The sequence below is a fragment of the Oratosquilla oratoria genome, chromosome 15, assembly GCF_046742065.1.
Source record: "Oratosquilla oratoria isolate Oo_2021 chromosome 15, ASM4674206v1, whole genome shotgun sequence".
Classification (NCBI taxonomy): domain Eukaryota; kingdom Metazoa; phylum Arthropoda; class Malacostraca; order Stomatopoda; family Squillidae; genus Oratosquilla; species Oratosquilla oratoria.
In genome coordinates this window covers 66646828-66661404 of record NC_134791.1, presented here as the reverse complement: position 1 = coordinate 66661404, position 14577 = coordinate 66646828, and the positions used below count along the sequence as shown (strand labels likewise).

The window sequence follows — 14577 nt, the reverse complement described above, 5'->3', positions numbered from 1 at the left end:
TAGCTATAATATAAAATCTATGCATGCTTTACCTCACAGTAAATCAATCTTATTTATTATGCTTCTGCTGTTTGTAGTTTAGTTTAGTTTATCCTACCTCAAAAAATTTGGTAATTCTTTACACAGTCCCTCACTTAGCTGTTTCTATTACCTAAACTATATTCCGATACTTCTCCCCCCCTCGATTCCCACATCATCTACCTGAAAAACCCCTGCAGGATACCTACTTCTCCCTCAAGAGATTCAGCAAGGAGTCGAAATCCTCTGGGTGACAAGTATTTACCTAGTTGTATTATACAGGAAGAGAGCTATGCTTGTAGTGACCTGTCTTTGTATCTTTCAGCATCTAGTTTGTTCTTAAGTTCTTGTATATTTTTTGCACACTGTTGCCTCATCCAATTTGTTCCAGACATCTACCTCTCTGTGTTGAAAACTATTCTTTCTCAGTTATCTTCTATAACTATCCTTTTCAAGTTTCTTTTCATGTCCTCTTATTTTTCTTTTATCCCACTTTAATAAATCTTCTCTGTCAAGGACTTCCATCCCTTTCATAATTCTGTAAATTGCCAGTAGATCTCCTCTTTCTCTTCTTTGTTCCAGGGTTGGTTGTTCCAGTTGGGACAATCTTTGTTCATATAGTATATAGATGATTCTTACTGTAAAAGTGATCCCAGTTGTCGACAAATGCCCATCCATTGGCCTTACAATATTTTGCCAGCCTGCAATTCATTGCAATAGTCCTGGAATGCCACATGCCTCAAACTCTACACCTCAGAAGAATTCCACCTACACCTGGAATCCCTCCCTTATTCCTAATCTTATCTAGTGCATCCCGGAACCACACAAACAATTCCTCACTCCCTAATTTACCTGTTATTTCCACCAGCATTCAAGCAAATGATGGGTTTCACACCTTCTCCGACTATACACTCTTCAATCCTGTCTCTAACATCACCTATCCTGGCCCTGGGGAAACACACCTGGGTCCTATGTTTCCTATCTTTGTCGCAGAAGGCCCTATCTAAATGCCGCACCTGGCTATCTCCTACAACCAAAATCTTACCTGTGGGCAGGGATCTAACTACTACCATATACTTCTTCTCTTGCATTTTATTCATGTTCTTGTAAACCTGCAAGAGCTTGAAATGAGTTTCTGTATTCAAGTGGGTCTGGTGAGAGCTTTTTACCATCTCTCCGTGTTTTGTCACCTTTTTTCACCCAAGTTCAAAAATGGTTTATCATTCATGTTTTGGGTCTTTGAGCAAAAAAAAATTCAATTCTCCTCTTTAAGCCCCTCAACAATCTTCTCTAAGGCAACAATTCTATTACATAGAGATTACCTCTTTGGCACTGATCACTGAAACCCAACCACTTGCCATCTCACTGTTTGAAGCACCTACCCCAGTTGACCTGATCTGAGTGATGCCTACTGTTATACTGTTCTTTTTTTTTTAACAAATTTCACATCTTCTGCCATCAGGAATGATCAAAATGAATTAAACAACATGAAACTATAGCACTTTGGAAAATTTATATGAAGGTATTGTGCACAGCTATCTCAAAATGCATGATGCACTGAATGGTCACCTATTTGGATGTAGGTTAAGAATAGCTGAAAAAACTTTGATATATATAGCTTCTTGTTTATCAGGAAGTAAAGTATACACATGTAGGAGACACAAATCATTAATGACAGCATAAACCATAAAAAGCTGGGTCCAGAGGTTTGGTGAAACTTTGAACATTCTATCACAAAACTATGAGTTACATGTTAAGTCATCCATGCCAGAATCTGCTGCAAATATTAGAATTAGATGTATATCATCAATGCCACTATCATACCCCAAGAAAAGGGAACCATCACCAAAATAAATGAATCAGGGATTTTATATCCAGTGCAATATGTTGGAAGCACAAGATATCTTAAACCAGTTTATTTACCTAGTTGTATTACACAGGAAGGGAGCTATGCTCGTAGTGACCCATCTTTGTATCTTTCAGCATCAAGTTTTTCTTAAAATCTTGAATAGTATTTGCACACACTGTTTCTTTATCTAAATTATTCCATATATCCAGCATTCTGTGTGGGAAGCTATTCTTTTTCCGATCTCTTCTATTGTTATCATTTTTAAGTTTCTTTTCGACCTATTGTTTTTCCATTGTCATTTTTTAGTAAATCATTCCTGTCAAGGATTTCCATTCCTTTCATGATTCTATATATAGTCAGTAGATCACCTCTTTCTCTTCTCTGCTCTAGTGTTGGTAGTTCCAATTTCGATAATCTTTGTATGTTAAATTGGAAAGAGCTGGTGCCAACTTTGTTGTTGCTCTCTGTATTCTTTCTAGTTTCCTTATATTCTTTTTAGTACTGGGTGTCCATTGTGTCACTGCATATTCCAGCTTTGGTCTAATTAATGTAACTAATATTTTTTTTAATAATTTTTTCATCCAAGTAGTCAAATGCCACTTTCATTTACCTTAATAGGTTGTAGGTTTCACCAACTATTTTGTTTATATGTTTATCCGGTGTCATGTCTTTGCTGATTAATACTCCAAGGTCCCTTTCCAAGTGCACTTTTTTTATTTCTTCTTCACCAATTTTGCAATTTTTTGAAATTCTGTTTTTGCTTTTTCCAAACTCTATTATGCTACACTTCTTGATACTGAAGTTCACTTCCCACTTTTGAGTCCATTTCCAGATTTTGTCCAGGTCTGATTGTAATGAGTCACAGTCCTCTTCTGTTATTACTTTCTTTAATATTTTTGCGTCATCTGCGAAGAAATTCATATAACATTCAACTCCTTCATCCATGTCGTTTATGTATATGGCAAACATGATTGGAGCCAGCACTGACCCTTGTGGAACACCACTTATCATTTCTTCTCATTTTGAGTATTCGTCTCTAATTACTACTCTCATTTTTCTCCCAGTCAGGAAATCTTCCATCTATTTTGATAATTTCCCTGCAATGCCACCTATTGATTCTAATTCTGAAGAGTCTTAGGATGTGTATTAATATTTGGCAATTGTGATTAACTTCTTCCTGAAGTGGCGGTGTAGCACCTACTATTAATTCTCTATTGACTTTGCACATCCTACATGAATGTATTACACATAAAATTTACTGTGATCCATGCCTCTATTTTAATCCATGAAGCCAGATGAGTATAACATCCTGAACAAAAAACTGAGGTGGTCTTATCACTGTTGTCAGGTGTGTGAATAGTCTTGCAGCCTATATAAAATAGTTCACATCTCCACAGTAAGGTTGATGTGGATGAAGGTGAAGCTGGGAAGGGAGGTGGATTTGTGTAAGTGCGTATGGGCCTGGTAGCAAGAAGAGCGTAGAGGAAAGGGAGGCGTTTTGGGCAGATATAAATGAGTGCATAGAGGGATTAGGGAGAAATGTCAATGTAATTGTATTGGGAGTCCTTAATGCTAGGGTAGGAAATGAGCTAATAGACGGAATGATTGGGAAGTATGGAGTTCCAGGTAAAAATTGTAGTGGAGAATTGATGGTAGAGATGTGTCTTGAAAGAGAGTTGAAGATAGCAAATACAGTGTTTCGGAAGAAAGTCAAGCATAAGTGCACATGGAAGAGGGTGGTGGATGGAAGGGTGGCAGATAGAGTGTTAATGGACTACAGTATATAGTGGTGACCAGGAGTATGGTAGGAAGAGTTAAGGATGTACATGTTCTAAGGGGAGAGAGTGAGGGAATATCAGATCATTTTCTGGAGGAAGATAAATTGAGAGTGGAGAATAGGTGGAGAAAGAGGAAAAGGGCAGAAGGTAGGGAGGTACTTAGAGTGAACTGCATAAATGAGAGAAAAAAAAGGAGAATGAGTTTAAGAAGCTAAGAGAGGAGTGGGAGGGAGTAAAGGATAGAGTAGAACTAGGAGTGGAGGAGGAATGGGGATGGTTCAAGGAGGGAGTCATAAGGTGTGCAAAGATGGTGTGTGGAACAAGGAGGGCGGGAGGAAATAGAAGGAAGGGTAGTGAGTGGTGGGATGAGGATGCAAAGAAAGGTGTAGAAGAGAAGAAGCAGGCATTCATATATTGGTTACAAATTAGGACAAGGGAATCGTATGAGAGGTACAAAGTAAAAAGAAGGGAAGTTAAGCATAAGATAAAGGAAGCAAAGAGGAGAGCAGATGTGAAATGGGGTAAGAGTATGACAGAAAATTTTGAAAGTAATAAAAAGATGTTTTTGGAAAGAAATTAAAAGATTCAAGTATAGAAGAAAAGGTAAAAGGTGCAGATGGAGAGATGATAATGGAAGAGAAGGCAGTGAGAGGAAGGTGGGCAGAGTATTTTAGGGAGTTGCTAAATAAGGAGGATAGGGAGGGAAAGGTAGTTACAGTGGGAAGCGCTAAGAAAATGAGTGATGAATGAGGAAAATGGAGGAGAAACAGGGAAGATGAAATGAAAGCAGCTGTTAAGATGATGAGAGCAGGTAAAGCACCTGGGTTGGATGGATGCCATGCAGAATGTTTGAAGAAAGGAGGTACAGTTATAGTGGACTGGCTGGTGAGGTTATTTAATGTTTGTTTAAAAGAGGGTAGAGTGCTGAAGGACTGGAGGAGTGCCTGTATAGTTCCGCTTTACAAAGGAAAGGGGGACAAGTGTGAGTGTAGTAGTTTCAGAGGGATCAGCTTGTTGAGTGTAGTTGGGAAGGCTTATGGGAGGGTCTTGATTGAGAGGATTAGGAGAGGAACAGAGGGAGTAATTGGTGAGGAACAGTGTGGGTTTAGGACAGGTAGGGGTTGTGTAGATCAGATTTTTGTGGTAAGACAGATATGTGAGAAAGCTATAGGAAAAGGTAAGGATGTTTTTTGAGCTTTTATGGATCTGGAAAAGGCTTACGACAGGGTAGACAGGAAGGCACTGTGGGAGATACTACAGATATATGGAATAGGAGGAAAGCTGTTAAGAGCAGTCAAGAGTTTTTACGAGAGTAGTAGAGCTTGTGTTAGGATTGGAAATGGAGAGAGTGAATGGTTTGAGGTAAAGGTGGGACTTCATCAGGGATGTGTTATGTCGCCCTGGCTGTTCAATCTTTACATGGATGGGGTGGTGCGAGTGGTGAATACAAGGGTAGTGGGTCAGGGGTTGGAGATGATTAAAGAAAATGGAGAAAAGTGGGAGGTGAGCCAGTTGTTGTTTGCTGACGACACTGCGCTTGTAGCAGGATCAGAGGAGGGATTGAGGAAGTTAGTGACAGAGTTTGAGAAGGTGTGTGAAAGAAGGAAGCTGAGGATAAATGTGGGCTAAAGTAAGGTGATGAGATGTACAAGGGGCGAGAGTGACAGCAGGCTGGAAGTGAACATTAAGGGTGAGAGACTGGAGGAAGTGGATAGTTTTAGATACTTGGGTGCGAATGTGCCAGGAAAGGGAGGAGTGGGGGTGGAGGTAGAATGTAGATTGAGAGAAGTGAGTAAATGCCTTGGTGGATTAAAAAGTGTAATGAGAAATAGACATTTGGGAATGGATGCTAAGAGGAGGTTTTATGAAGGAGTGATTGTGCCAACAGCACTGTATGGGGCAAAATCATGGAACGTGAGAGAGGAAGAGAGGAGTCTGTATGTGTCTGAGAAGTATGATAGGGGTTACTAGGCTAGATAGAGTGAGAAATGAGGAGGTGAGGAGGAGAACAGGGGTGGAAAGGGAGCTGGGAGATAGGGTTGATGAAAGAGTATTGGGATGGTTTGGACACATGGAAAGAATGAGTGAAGAAAGATTAGTAAAAGAGGTGTGGAAGGCAGAGGTGGAAGGAGTGAATATGAGGGGGCGTCCTAGGATGAGAAGGATGGATGGGGTGAAAGGGGCATTACAAAAGAGAGGAATGTCTATGGAGGAAGGACTGGGGAGGACAGAAGATTGGGGCGAATGGAGAAGGGTTGTGTATAGATGATGCTGTGATGCATGAGGCGGAGTGAGTGGGGGATGGGGGGTGAGGAAGTATGTATGAACAAAAATTTGACACAGCCCAAAAGGATTTCTCCCCATCTTCTCCTTTTCTGCATGAGGGGACGGGAAGGGGGGGGTCGCCGAATTTATGAAGCGGCCTTGCTGTGGATGTGCTGTGTCTTGCGACACTGCTTCTGACCCAGGGCCGTGGAGAGGATGCAGGGATGACCCATCATCCAGGAGGTGCCAAGATAAAAGAAAGGGAGGAGGGTAGAGGAAAGTGGAATATATAGGAAATGGAATGGGTGGGAGTGGTTTCTATGCCTTTTTCTTTTTGGCTACCCCCAGTGTAAGGGGAAAAAGCCTTTGGTATATGTATGTACTTTTAATAATGTCTGTGCTAATGTATAAGGTAAATGAACATGTCCATATATAATGGAATATAGTGCTAAAGTGAAGTAGTAGCCTCTTATAGCTTCAAAGATTGTTTCTGCTTTGAACCTTTGAATGTGCTTCAAATCTGTAAATGTCATAAACACAAGATTTTATATTTTTCTTTTTCTTTTTTACACTTTTAATAAATATCAGTGCCACTGTAAGAAGATAAATGGACACATCCTAATGTAATGGAGACCAGTGCTAAAGTGAAGTAGTTGCCTCTGCTTTGAACCATTGAATGTACTTCGAACCCTTGAATGTCATAAACACATGCTTTTATAGTTTTCTTTTTCCTTTTTCACTTTAAATAAATGTATGGGAGCAGAGACTTAGAATTTAAGAGAGGCAGAAAGAAGTTTAAATGTCTTTGGGTTGAAAAGTCTGTGAAGTATGGTAGGGTTTACAAGGCTGGATTGAGTGAGAAATGAGAAGATGAGGAGAGTGGGGTCAGAAAGGGAAATGACAGATAGGGCTGATGAAAGATTATTGGGATGGTTTGAACACATAGAAAGAATGAGTGAAGAATGATTATCAAAAGAGATGTGGAAGGCAGAGGTGGATGGAGTGAACTTGAGGGGATGACCAAGGATGAGATGGATGGATAAGGTGAAAGGGACTTTGAGCAAGAGGGGAATGTCTGTTCAAAAAGGAAGGGAGAAGGCATGGGACAGGGATGAGTGGAGGATAATTGTGTATAGATGTTTTGATGCAGCCCAAAGGGACTTCTCCCCATCTTCTCTATTTTCTGCAGGAGGAAGATGGGGAGGGGGGGGGGTCACTGTGTAAGTAAAGTGGCTCTGCTATGGATGTGCTTTGTTTTGCTGCATTGGTTCTGACCCTGGAAGTGGCCAGGAGATAGGGATGACCCTTCATCCATGAGCCAAGATAAGAGGAAAACAAGGATGGTGGATGGGAGTGTGTGCATGATTTTGACTTGGCAACTTTCCTTATATTGGGGAGGAAGCCCTTGGTATATTGATGGACAGATAGCTAATCTTAATACATATATGTTGCACATTATTTCTGACAGTACAAATTTGATACTATACCTCAGTTACTAAAGATGATGCTTCCACAGATAATGAAGGAGGGGTATAAAGCTCTGTGTGTGAAGTGATGCCAGCTGGGTGTGCTTCCTTCACACTCTGTAAAGAAATATACATATACACATGTATTTACCTAGTTGTATTATACGGGAAGGGAGCTATGCTCGTGGTGACCTATCTTTGTATCTCTCAGCATCAAGTGTTTTCTTATACCTTTAGCGGGCAGCATGCCTGACCGGGCGGCTAAGTAACGCATGTTTCACCCAGCATGACGCAATAGTTTGATGACGTAGGCCACGTGGGTTTGTCCCAGCCAATAAGAACACACCTCAGCTACGCTCAGAGCCAATCAGAACTCACCAGCCCGATTGGGTGGCTGGCTAGACATGGTAGAAGCAAGCAGTTACTATCCAAATACGAAGGAGGCCACAACATGCATGAGTTGCTCCCACTCTCAGCCCACCCATGCCCATCAGAATGGAGTTAGGTGTACAAAAAATTGATAGCACACAGGCAGATAAATGTGTTCAAACCTGATGTGGATGTGAATGGTGAACTGTGATGGGAAATTAGAGAAAAATAATGGTGAACTTAGTGGTCAGCCCATGTGGGCAGCTTGGGCATTTTACGAATGACCACAGTATGCCCGTATGGGCATACTTGCCCACTAAAGGTAAATATCTTAGAATTTTTTTTTTTATATTTTTATGGTGAAAGGCACTTTGGGTGATGTGTAACATTTATCATGTGTGCATTCCCAGAATGCCATATACCTTTAATCTACTAATATTTTTGTGCATAGCTGCATTATTTTTGTTGTTGTTGTTGTCGTTCCCTAGACTGTCTGTCCGAGCAGTCCCGTCTCCCCAAGGAATGCCACAGCCGAAACTGGGTTTTCCCACAAATCCTTTATAGAGTGTATGTTGTGTTGTTTGCATGTGTGATTGTGTATAATGCAGTCTTCCATTATGTGTTGTATGGTATGGGGTGAAGTGTTACATCCTGGGCAGCTGTTCACAATGCGGTCATCCAGCCTCTTCTGGTGACTTAGAAGTGCTGGGTGGTGGCCGCACTGCAGTCTGGCCAGGTGGACTCTGTCCTTTTGTGGGAGAGAGGATTCAGAAGGGTGGATATCAGGGGGTCTGGCATGCAGCAATGTGTTGTCTTTCAGTGTGTTAATGGAGCGGTGAGTGATATGATTATGAATATGTTTCTGGAGGCTGGTATTTGGTGGTTGTGGAGGAAGAGAGGAGAGTATCTGTGTGTGATATAGGTCTTTGGGTGTTGTTTTAATGTTTCTCGGTGTGTGTGGGTGTTCTGCTACGTAGTGTAGCGGGTGTGATGTGTTTGTGGTGGCTGCGGCAAGTGTTTGTGTGCCTCTCATGTCGAGGTGGTCCTTGACTTTGAGGACTTTTGTTTCATGGTGTAAATGGTCTGTAGGTGTTGTATTTGTGCAGCCTGTAATTGTTTTTAGGGCTTTGTTTTGTATGATTTGAAGGGTGTTGTGGTGTGTCTCACTGAGATTAGGAGCCCATGCAGGACTCGCATAATTCATCACTGAGCATATGCATTGTTTGTATATTGTTGTATTTGTTTCTTTGTTTTGTCCAAATGTTGTTCCAGTGATTGACTTAAGTGCATTAAGTCTAGGTGTGCATTTGTTTTTTATGTTTGTGATGTGTTGTTTGAAAGACATGGATGTATCGTATGTTACACCAAGAATTTTCGGTGTGTTTGTGTGTGGTATTAGAGTGTTGTTGATGTAGAGATGAGGTATGTATTTGTGTTCTTTTGTCCAGTTGGTGAGGAGTGTTGCTGTAGATTTGGTTGGAGCTATTTTGAGTCTGTTTGTGATGAACCATGTGTTGAGTGTATCAAGGTATGGCTGGATTATTTCTGCAGCTTTGTCTGTGTTACGATGTGTGCATGTGATTGTTATGTCGTCTGCGTAGGAAGAGATTTGTATTTCTGAGGTGTCTGGTGTGGGTATGTCATGCATGTATAGATTAAAGAGCATGGGGGATAGAACAGAGCCCTGTGGTATTCCATTCTTAATGTTTCTGATGTGCGATGATTGGCCATTATATGACACATAAGCATTCCTACCTGCCAGATAATTGGCCAGCCATCTTTTGGTGTTATTGTGCATGTCTGTGTTATATATTTTATTTATTAGGTTGTGGCGGGGGATAGCATCAAAGGCTTTAATAATGTCTAATGTTATAAGAAGTGTTCTTTGGTGGGGCCTATCTGAATTGATGCCATCTAAAATTCTTTGTGTGAGGTTTATCAGAAGAGTGTTTGTGGAGTGTAGTGGCCTAAAACCGTGTTGTGAGTCAGCAAGGGGAATATGTGGTGTGACAAGTTAAAGTATTAGGCGTTCAATGACTTTAGAGGGGGTACAGAGAAGTGTGATTGGGCGGTGCGATGTTGGGATTGCTGGGTCTTTGTTTGGTTTTGGAATGGTGATTATTTTACCATGCTTCCAGATGTCGGGTATCGTGTTGTGTGAATAGCTGTAGTTTGCAATGTTTGTGAGTGCGTATACCTTGTGGTACAATGTGTTTTAGGTGGATGTTACTTATGTTATCAGGGCCACAGGCAGATGAGTGCTTGAGATTATGTATTATGTGTTTTGTCTGACTGTCTATGAAGGGTGTATAGTCTGAGTCTGTGGGAAAGTCTTTCTTAAGTCGAATAGTGCGTCGGTCGTCAGGGTGAGAAGTGAGATGGCTTGTCTGCAAAATGATTTATGAGTGTGTTTGCTTGTTGTCTGTTTGAGGGTAGATTGTCTGTTGTTGTGATTATTGCTGCGTGAGAGCATGTTGTGTTACTGTTGGATAGTGTAATGCTGTTGAGTGTTTTGTACAATTTGCTGGTGTTTGTTTTGTGATCAAGTGTATTGATAAAATTTTGCCAATTTTGTGTTTTTTGTTTGTGTATTTTATTGGCAATCACAGTGTTTAGTGTTTGTATTTGGTCTGCTATGTTTTTGAGGGATAGATGTGGGGGTATTGTGTTTGAGTGCATCTCGTTGTCTGATGAGGCTTTGGATTTCTGGTGTGAAGTTGGGGTTGTGTGATTTTCTGTTGCCTCTAGGGATGTATCTCTTGTCTGCATTTTGTATGATTGTATTAAAAGTGTGCACAGCATTGTTTATGTTTGTGATTGGTGTACTGTTAAGTAATTCAAAATGTTGTTCTGTCTCTTCAGTAAAAGCTTCCCAGTTTCTCTTGTAATTGGTGTATGTGTGTCTGTGGCCAACTGGGGTGCATCTTGTTTTGGTGATGATGATTGGAAGGTGGTCAGAACCAAGGGTTCCGACCACTCTCCATAACGTTGTTGTTGGGTTAGGCAGGGGGAGCAAAAGGTGATATTAGGAGAGGAGGGAGTGTAGAGGGCTTGGTGTGGGATATGTGTATGATTATGTGTGTTGTTCATGATAGTCAATGAGTCAAGCTGAGTCTGTATTTCAAGCCCTCTGTCTGTGTCAGGGTTGTCGACATACCAGGCCAATGACTTGGTGTTGAAGTCACCACCCATGATCAGGTTGGGGATTGAGGGTAGTTGGCTAAATTGAGGCCTGAAGGTGTTTGGAACTGTGGGGGACGATTGGGGGGGGAATGTACATGTTAACTATTGTCAGTGTTGATTTGTTGCCTGTGCGGATTCGAATGGATTGGATTTCTGTAGTGTTATCTGTGGTAGGGAGGAGAATTTTGGTTGTGGCGCTTGTGTCCACAAAACAGATGGACTGGTGGATCAGGGTGATGAGTCCACCGCCATTGCCATCAGCCTGGTCTTGTCTGATGGTGTAATTATGAAATGATGGTGTTTTGTGTGAGTATCTTAGTTTTGTTTCTTGTATAATTGCAATGTGTATGTTGTGTTGTTTAAGAAAGTGTTCGAGTTCATGTTTTTTGTGTTAATACTGTCAATGTTGTGTTGTAATATGTTGATGTTGTGTGTTCTGTATGTGTTGCATGTTGTCGTTTGGGGTTGAGGTTGGGATGTTAATGGGGAAGGTATAGGATCTGGGTTAGAGGGGGGGAAAGGAGAGATTGGGGACAAAGGAAGGGGAGTACTGATTGGGGATAAGGGCGAAGGGAAATTGGGAGTGGGTAAGGGTGCTGGGTGTGGTTGGGGAGGTGGGAGTGGGGTTACTGGAGGGCAGGTAGAACATGTCCAAGTGTTTGTGTATTGGTTTGTGTCAGCAAGTGTTGTACAAGTGAGGTGGGCCCAGTTTTTGCACATATTGCACTGAACTGAGCCCTTTGTCTGTCTGCTCAAGGTAATGGGTTTAGAGCATGTTGGGCATGTGTATTTTGTGGTGGGCCCAGGATTGCTCTCTTATTTTTGTTGATGGTGAAGGTTATGGTGATCTATGATGGTGTTTTTTTATAGAGGCATAACTAATGTCCTGGATCTTCATTAAAGATGTCAACAAGCACCTTCTACAGTAGAAGCCGCCCCAAGAGGAACAAGTGGATCGCTCCAGACAAGGGTGAAGATAGTGACCTAGAGGTGGATGATAACACAATAGAGGTGGACCTGGATGATGACACCGTTGACTCCGACTTCCAATTAGACATATCTGACGAACTTACTCCCACAAGTTCAGGTGAGCATGTTTTGTTTTTGGCAAAAGGCATATTTAAAAGCCAGAAGTGTTTGTTGTGGTGTAATTTTTTAAAGGGATAGTGTTGACCCTTGGCATTTAATTAAACTTATCTTACTTGTCGATACTTACCATTTCCTCTCTCCATAGGCTCAGTCAACAGAGTGCATCCACAGAATATGCCTGACACTGAGAGTGATGAGGGGGATGACAACCAGGAGAGAACACCAGCGGCTCAACCTTGCAAGAAGGCCAAGACCACTGCCAAGGAACGCAAATGGAACAAGGAGGACATCAACCTGCCTTTAGTCACACTGCACCACCTGACACCCGCTAACCCATTGAATATTTTCAGGATCTCTTTACTGTGGACCTGCTCAAGGACATTGTTTACCAAACAAATCTCTTTGCTCAACAGAGAAATGTAAACACCACATTCCACACAGACAAACACGAAATGATGGTCTTCATTGGCATTGTTTTGTACATGGATGTGGTATCATTACCTGCAATAGAAGACTATTGGTCGACATACACAAAAGTGACAAATGTGGCTGACTTCATGTCCTCTAAGTGGTTCAGACTAATCTGATCCCTGCTGCATTTCAACAACAATGAAGCCAGTGCTGGCACGACAGACAGATTTTTCAAGATCCGCCCAGTGTATGCTTCTATTACCAAGCAGTTCCTCAAAGTGAAACCCACCCCCACACAGTCTGTTGATGAGGTTATGGTGGCATACAAGGGCACTAGGAGTGGAAACCTGAGGCAGTACATTCAGAATAAACCAGATAAGTGGGGTTACAAGCTCTTCTGTTGTGCCAGCATTGATGGGTTCATACATGACATCATCATGTACCAAGGAGAGAGCACCTTCCCCACTCACCACACCCAGCTCACCCCGGAGGAGTTAAGCCTCCTGTTCAGCACCAAGACGGTCCTCCTACTGGTGAAGACACTGCATAATCCCTCTCAGCACACCATATATGGTAACAATTACTTCACCAGCATTGAACTTGTCGAGCAGCTCAGGAATGACATGGTGAGTCGGTATGTTGGGACAGCAAGAGCCAACCATGTAGGGTACGCTCCTCTCAAAGACACCAAGGAAATGGAAAAAAAGACTGTTCCTAGGGGCGAATATGACTACTGCTCATCCAACGGTGTTATGGCACTGCGATGGAAAGACAATAAAGTAGTTACTGTGTTGTCTTCAGATGCAGGCCAAGAACCAGTGCAGACAATCAAGCGTTACGACCGCACCACCAAAAAAAAGGTTGCTGTTCCTTGTCCAAATGTCATCATAGAGTATAATGGGAAAATGGGCGGTACAGATAAATCAAATATGCTAACTCATTTGTACAAAACACCCATGAGAGCACAGAGATAGTACATAAAGCTGTTTGGCTACACCCTGGATCTGTGTGTCAGTAACGCCTGGTTGGTCTACAAGCAGGACTGCAAAGAATTAGGGATGGAGCCCATGTCCCTCAAAACGTTCCGGCTGGACATTAGCCGCTTCACATGGTGTCAAAACAATATGGGGAGTAGGGCCACTAGGACATCAACATCACCTAGCAAGAAACCACACCCATTCTTCACCCAGGCATGAGGGTCAAATTCCCACCCGTGCACCAAAGGTACGACACCACCAAGTGGGATCTGCTCATCTATGTCACAAATTGCCAGAGCTGTAAGCACTGCTCTACCAAGCAGGAAGAAAACCACTCTAGGTGGATGTGTAAGGCATGCCAGGTTGCTCTCTGCCTCTATGAGTCCAGGAACTGATTCAAGAACTTCCATACCCCTCACAGTGAAGCAGTCAACTGGTAACCAAGCACAGCAGCCATGGCGCCATCGCCGCCCATGTCATCCCAGCAGTTGTAGTAGGTGCCCCTGCTCATCCCACAACATTGTGTAGGAACAAACATTTTTTTTTTTACTTGTTTTGTAAAATAAAACATTAAAATATTACCTCTGTTTTCATTTCAAACGCGATTCAATATTAACCCCTTCCATACGGTGCCGCACATGTAGGCGTCATGGGGAGCGAGTGTATTTGCGAGGCTGCCATATCGGCGTCTTGATTATATTTATTGTAGTCGCCCCTCCATAATGACATTCTTTCTAATTCTTTTGTAATCACATTTTCTATGGTTATCAAAATTCACGGATGAAGAGAGAACGATCGATATAAGCGGTGACTATATTTTATGATGCGAGTATTATTACGACACGTCGTATGGCTGGCATTGGCTGCTGCCACTGATATCTAAGTCCATGACGCCTACGTGTGCGGCACCGTATGGAAGGGGTTAAGTAATGTTCATTTTCTTTACTTGCTAGTAAATAAACATAATTTATAACAATTAATTTAACTAATTTTCATATCCTGTAGTGGGCTAAGGAGCCTAGGCGGGCATACTATGGTTCCTTGTATGACGGTCGGTCGGCCCATACGGGCATCTTCATTGACGTAACTTTGCAAAGAGATTTTGAAAGATAGAAAAAAAAATTCAGAAAGTAAAAATGTCTTAGAAATACATCTATTCTATGATACTAAAG

General features: G+C 41.9%; 2 protein-coding genes across 3 annotated transcripts in view; one reads left to right on the top strand and one right to left on the bottom strand.

Moving 5' to 3' along the window:
* LOC143033487 (ribosomal protein S6 kinase delta-1-like) overlaps nucleotides 1-14577 on the bottom strand; it is a 329868-nt gene that overhangs the window by 24955 nt on the left and 290336 nt on the right. For both annotated transcript variants that reach the window (XM_076198986.1, XM_076198987.1), the window contains one exon: nucleotides 7398-7493. In XM_076198986.1, the coding sequence (XP_076055101.1) occupies nucleotides 7398-7493 (96 nt within the window). The remainder of the gene's footprint in view (nucleotides 1-7397; nucleotides 7494-14577) is intronic.
* On the top strand, nucleotides 11832-12464 carry LOC143033508 (uncharacterized). Its single transcript, XM_076199014.1, has 2 exons — nucleotides 11832-12015; nucleotides 12163-12464. The coding sequence occupies exons 1-2, from the start codon at nucleotides 11832-11834 to the stop codon at nucleotides 12438-12440; spliced, it is 462 nt and encodes a 153-aa protein (XP_076055129.1). The 3' UTR covers nucleotides 12441-12464.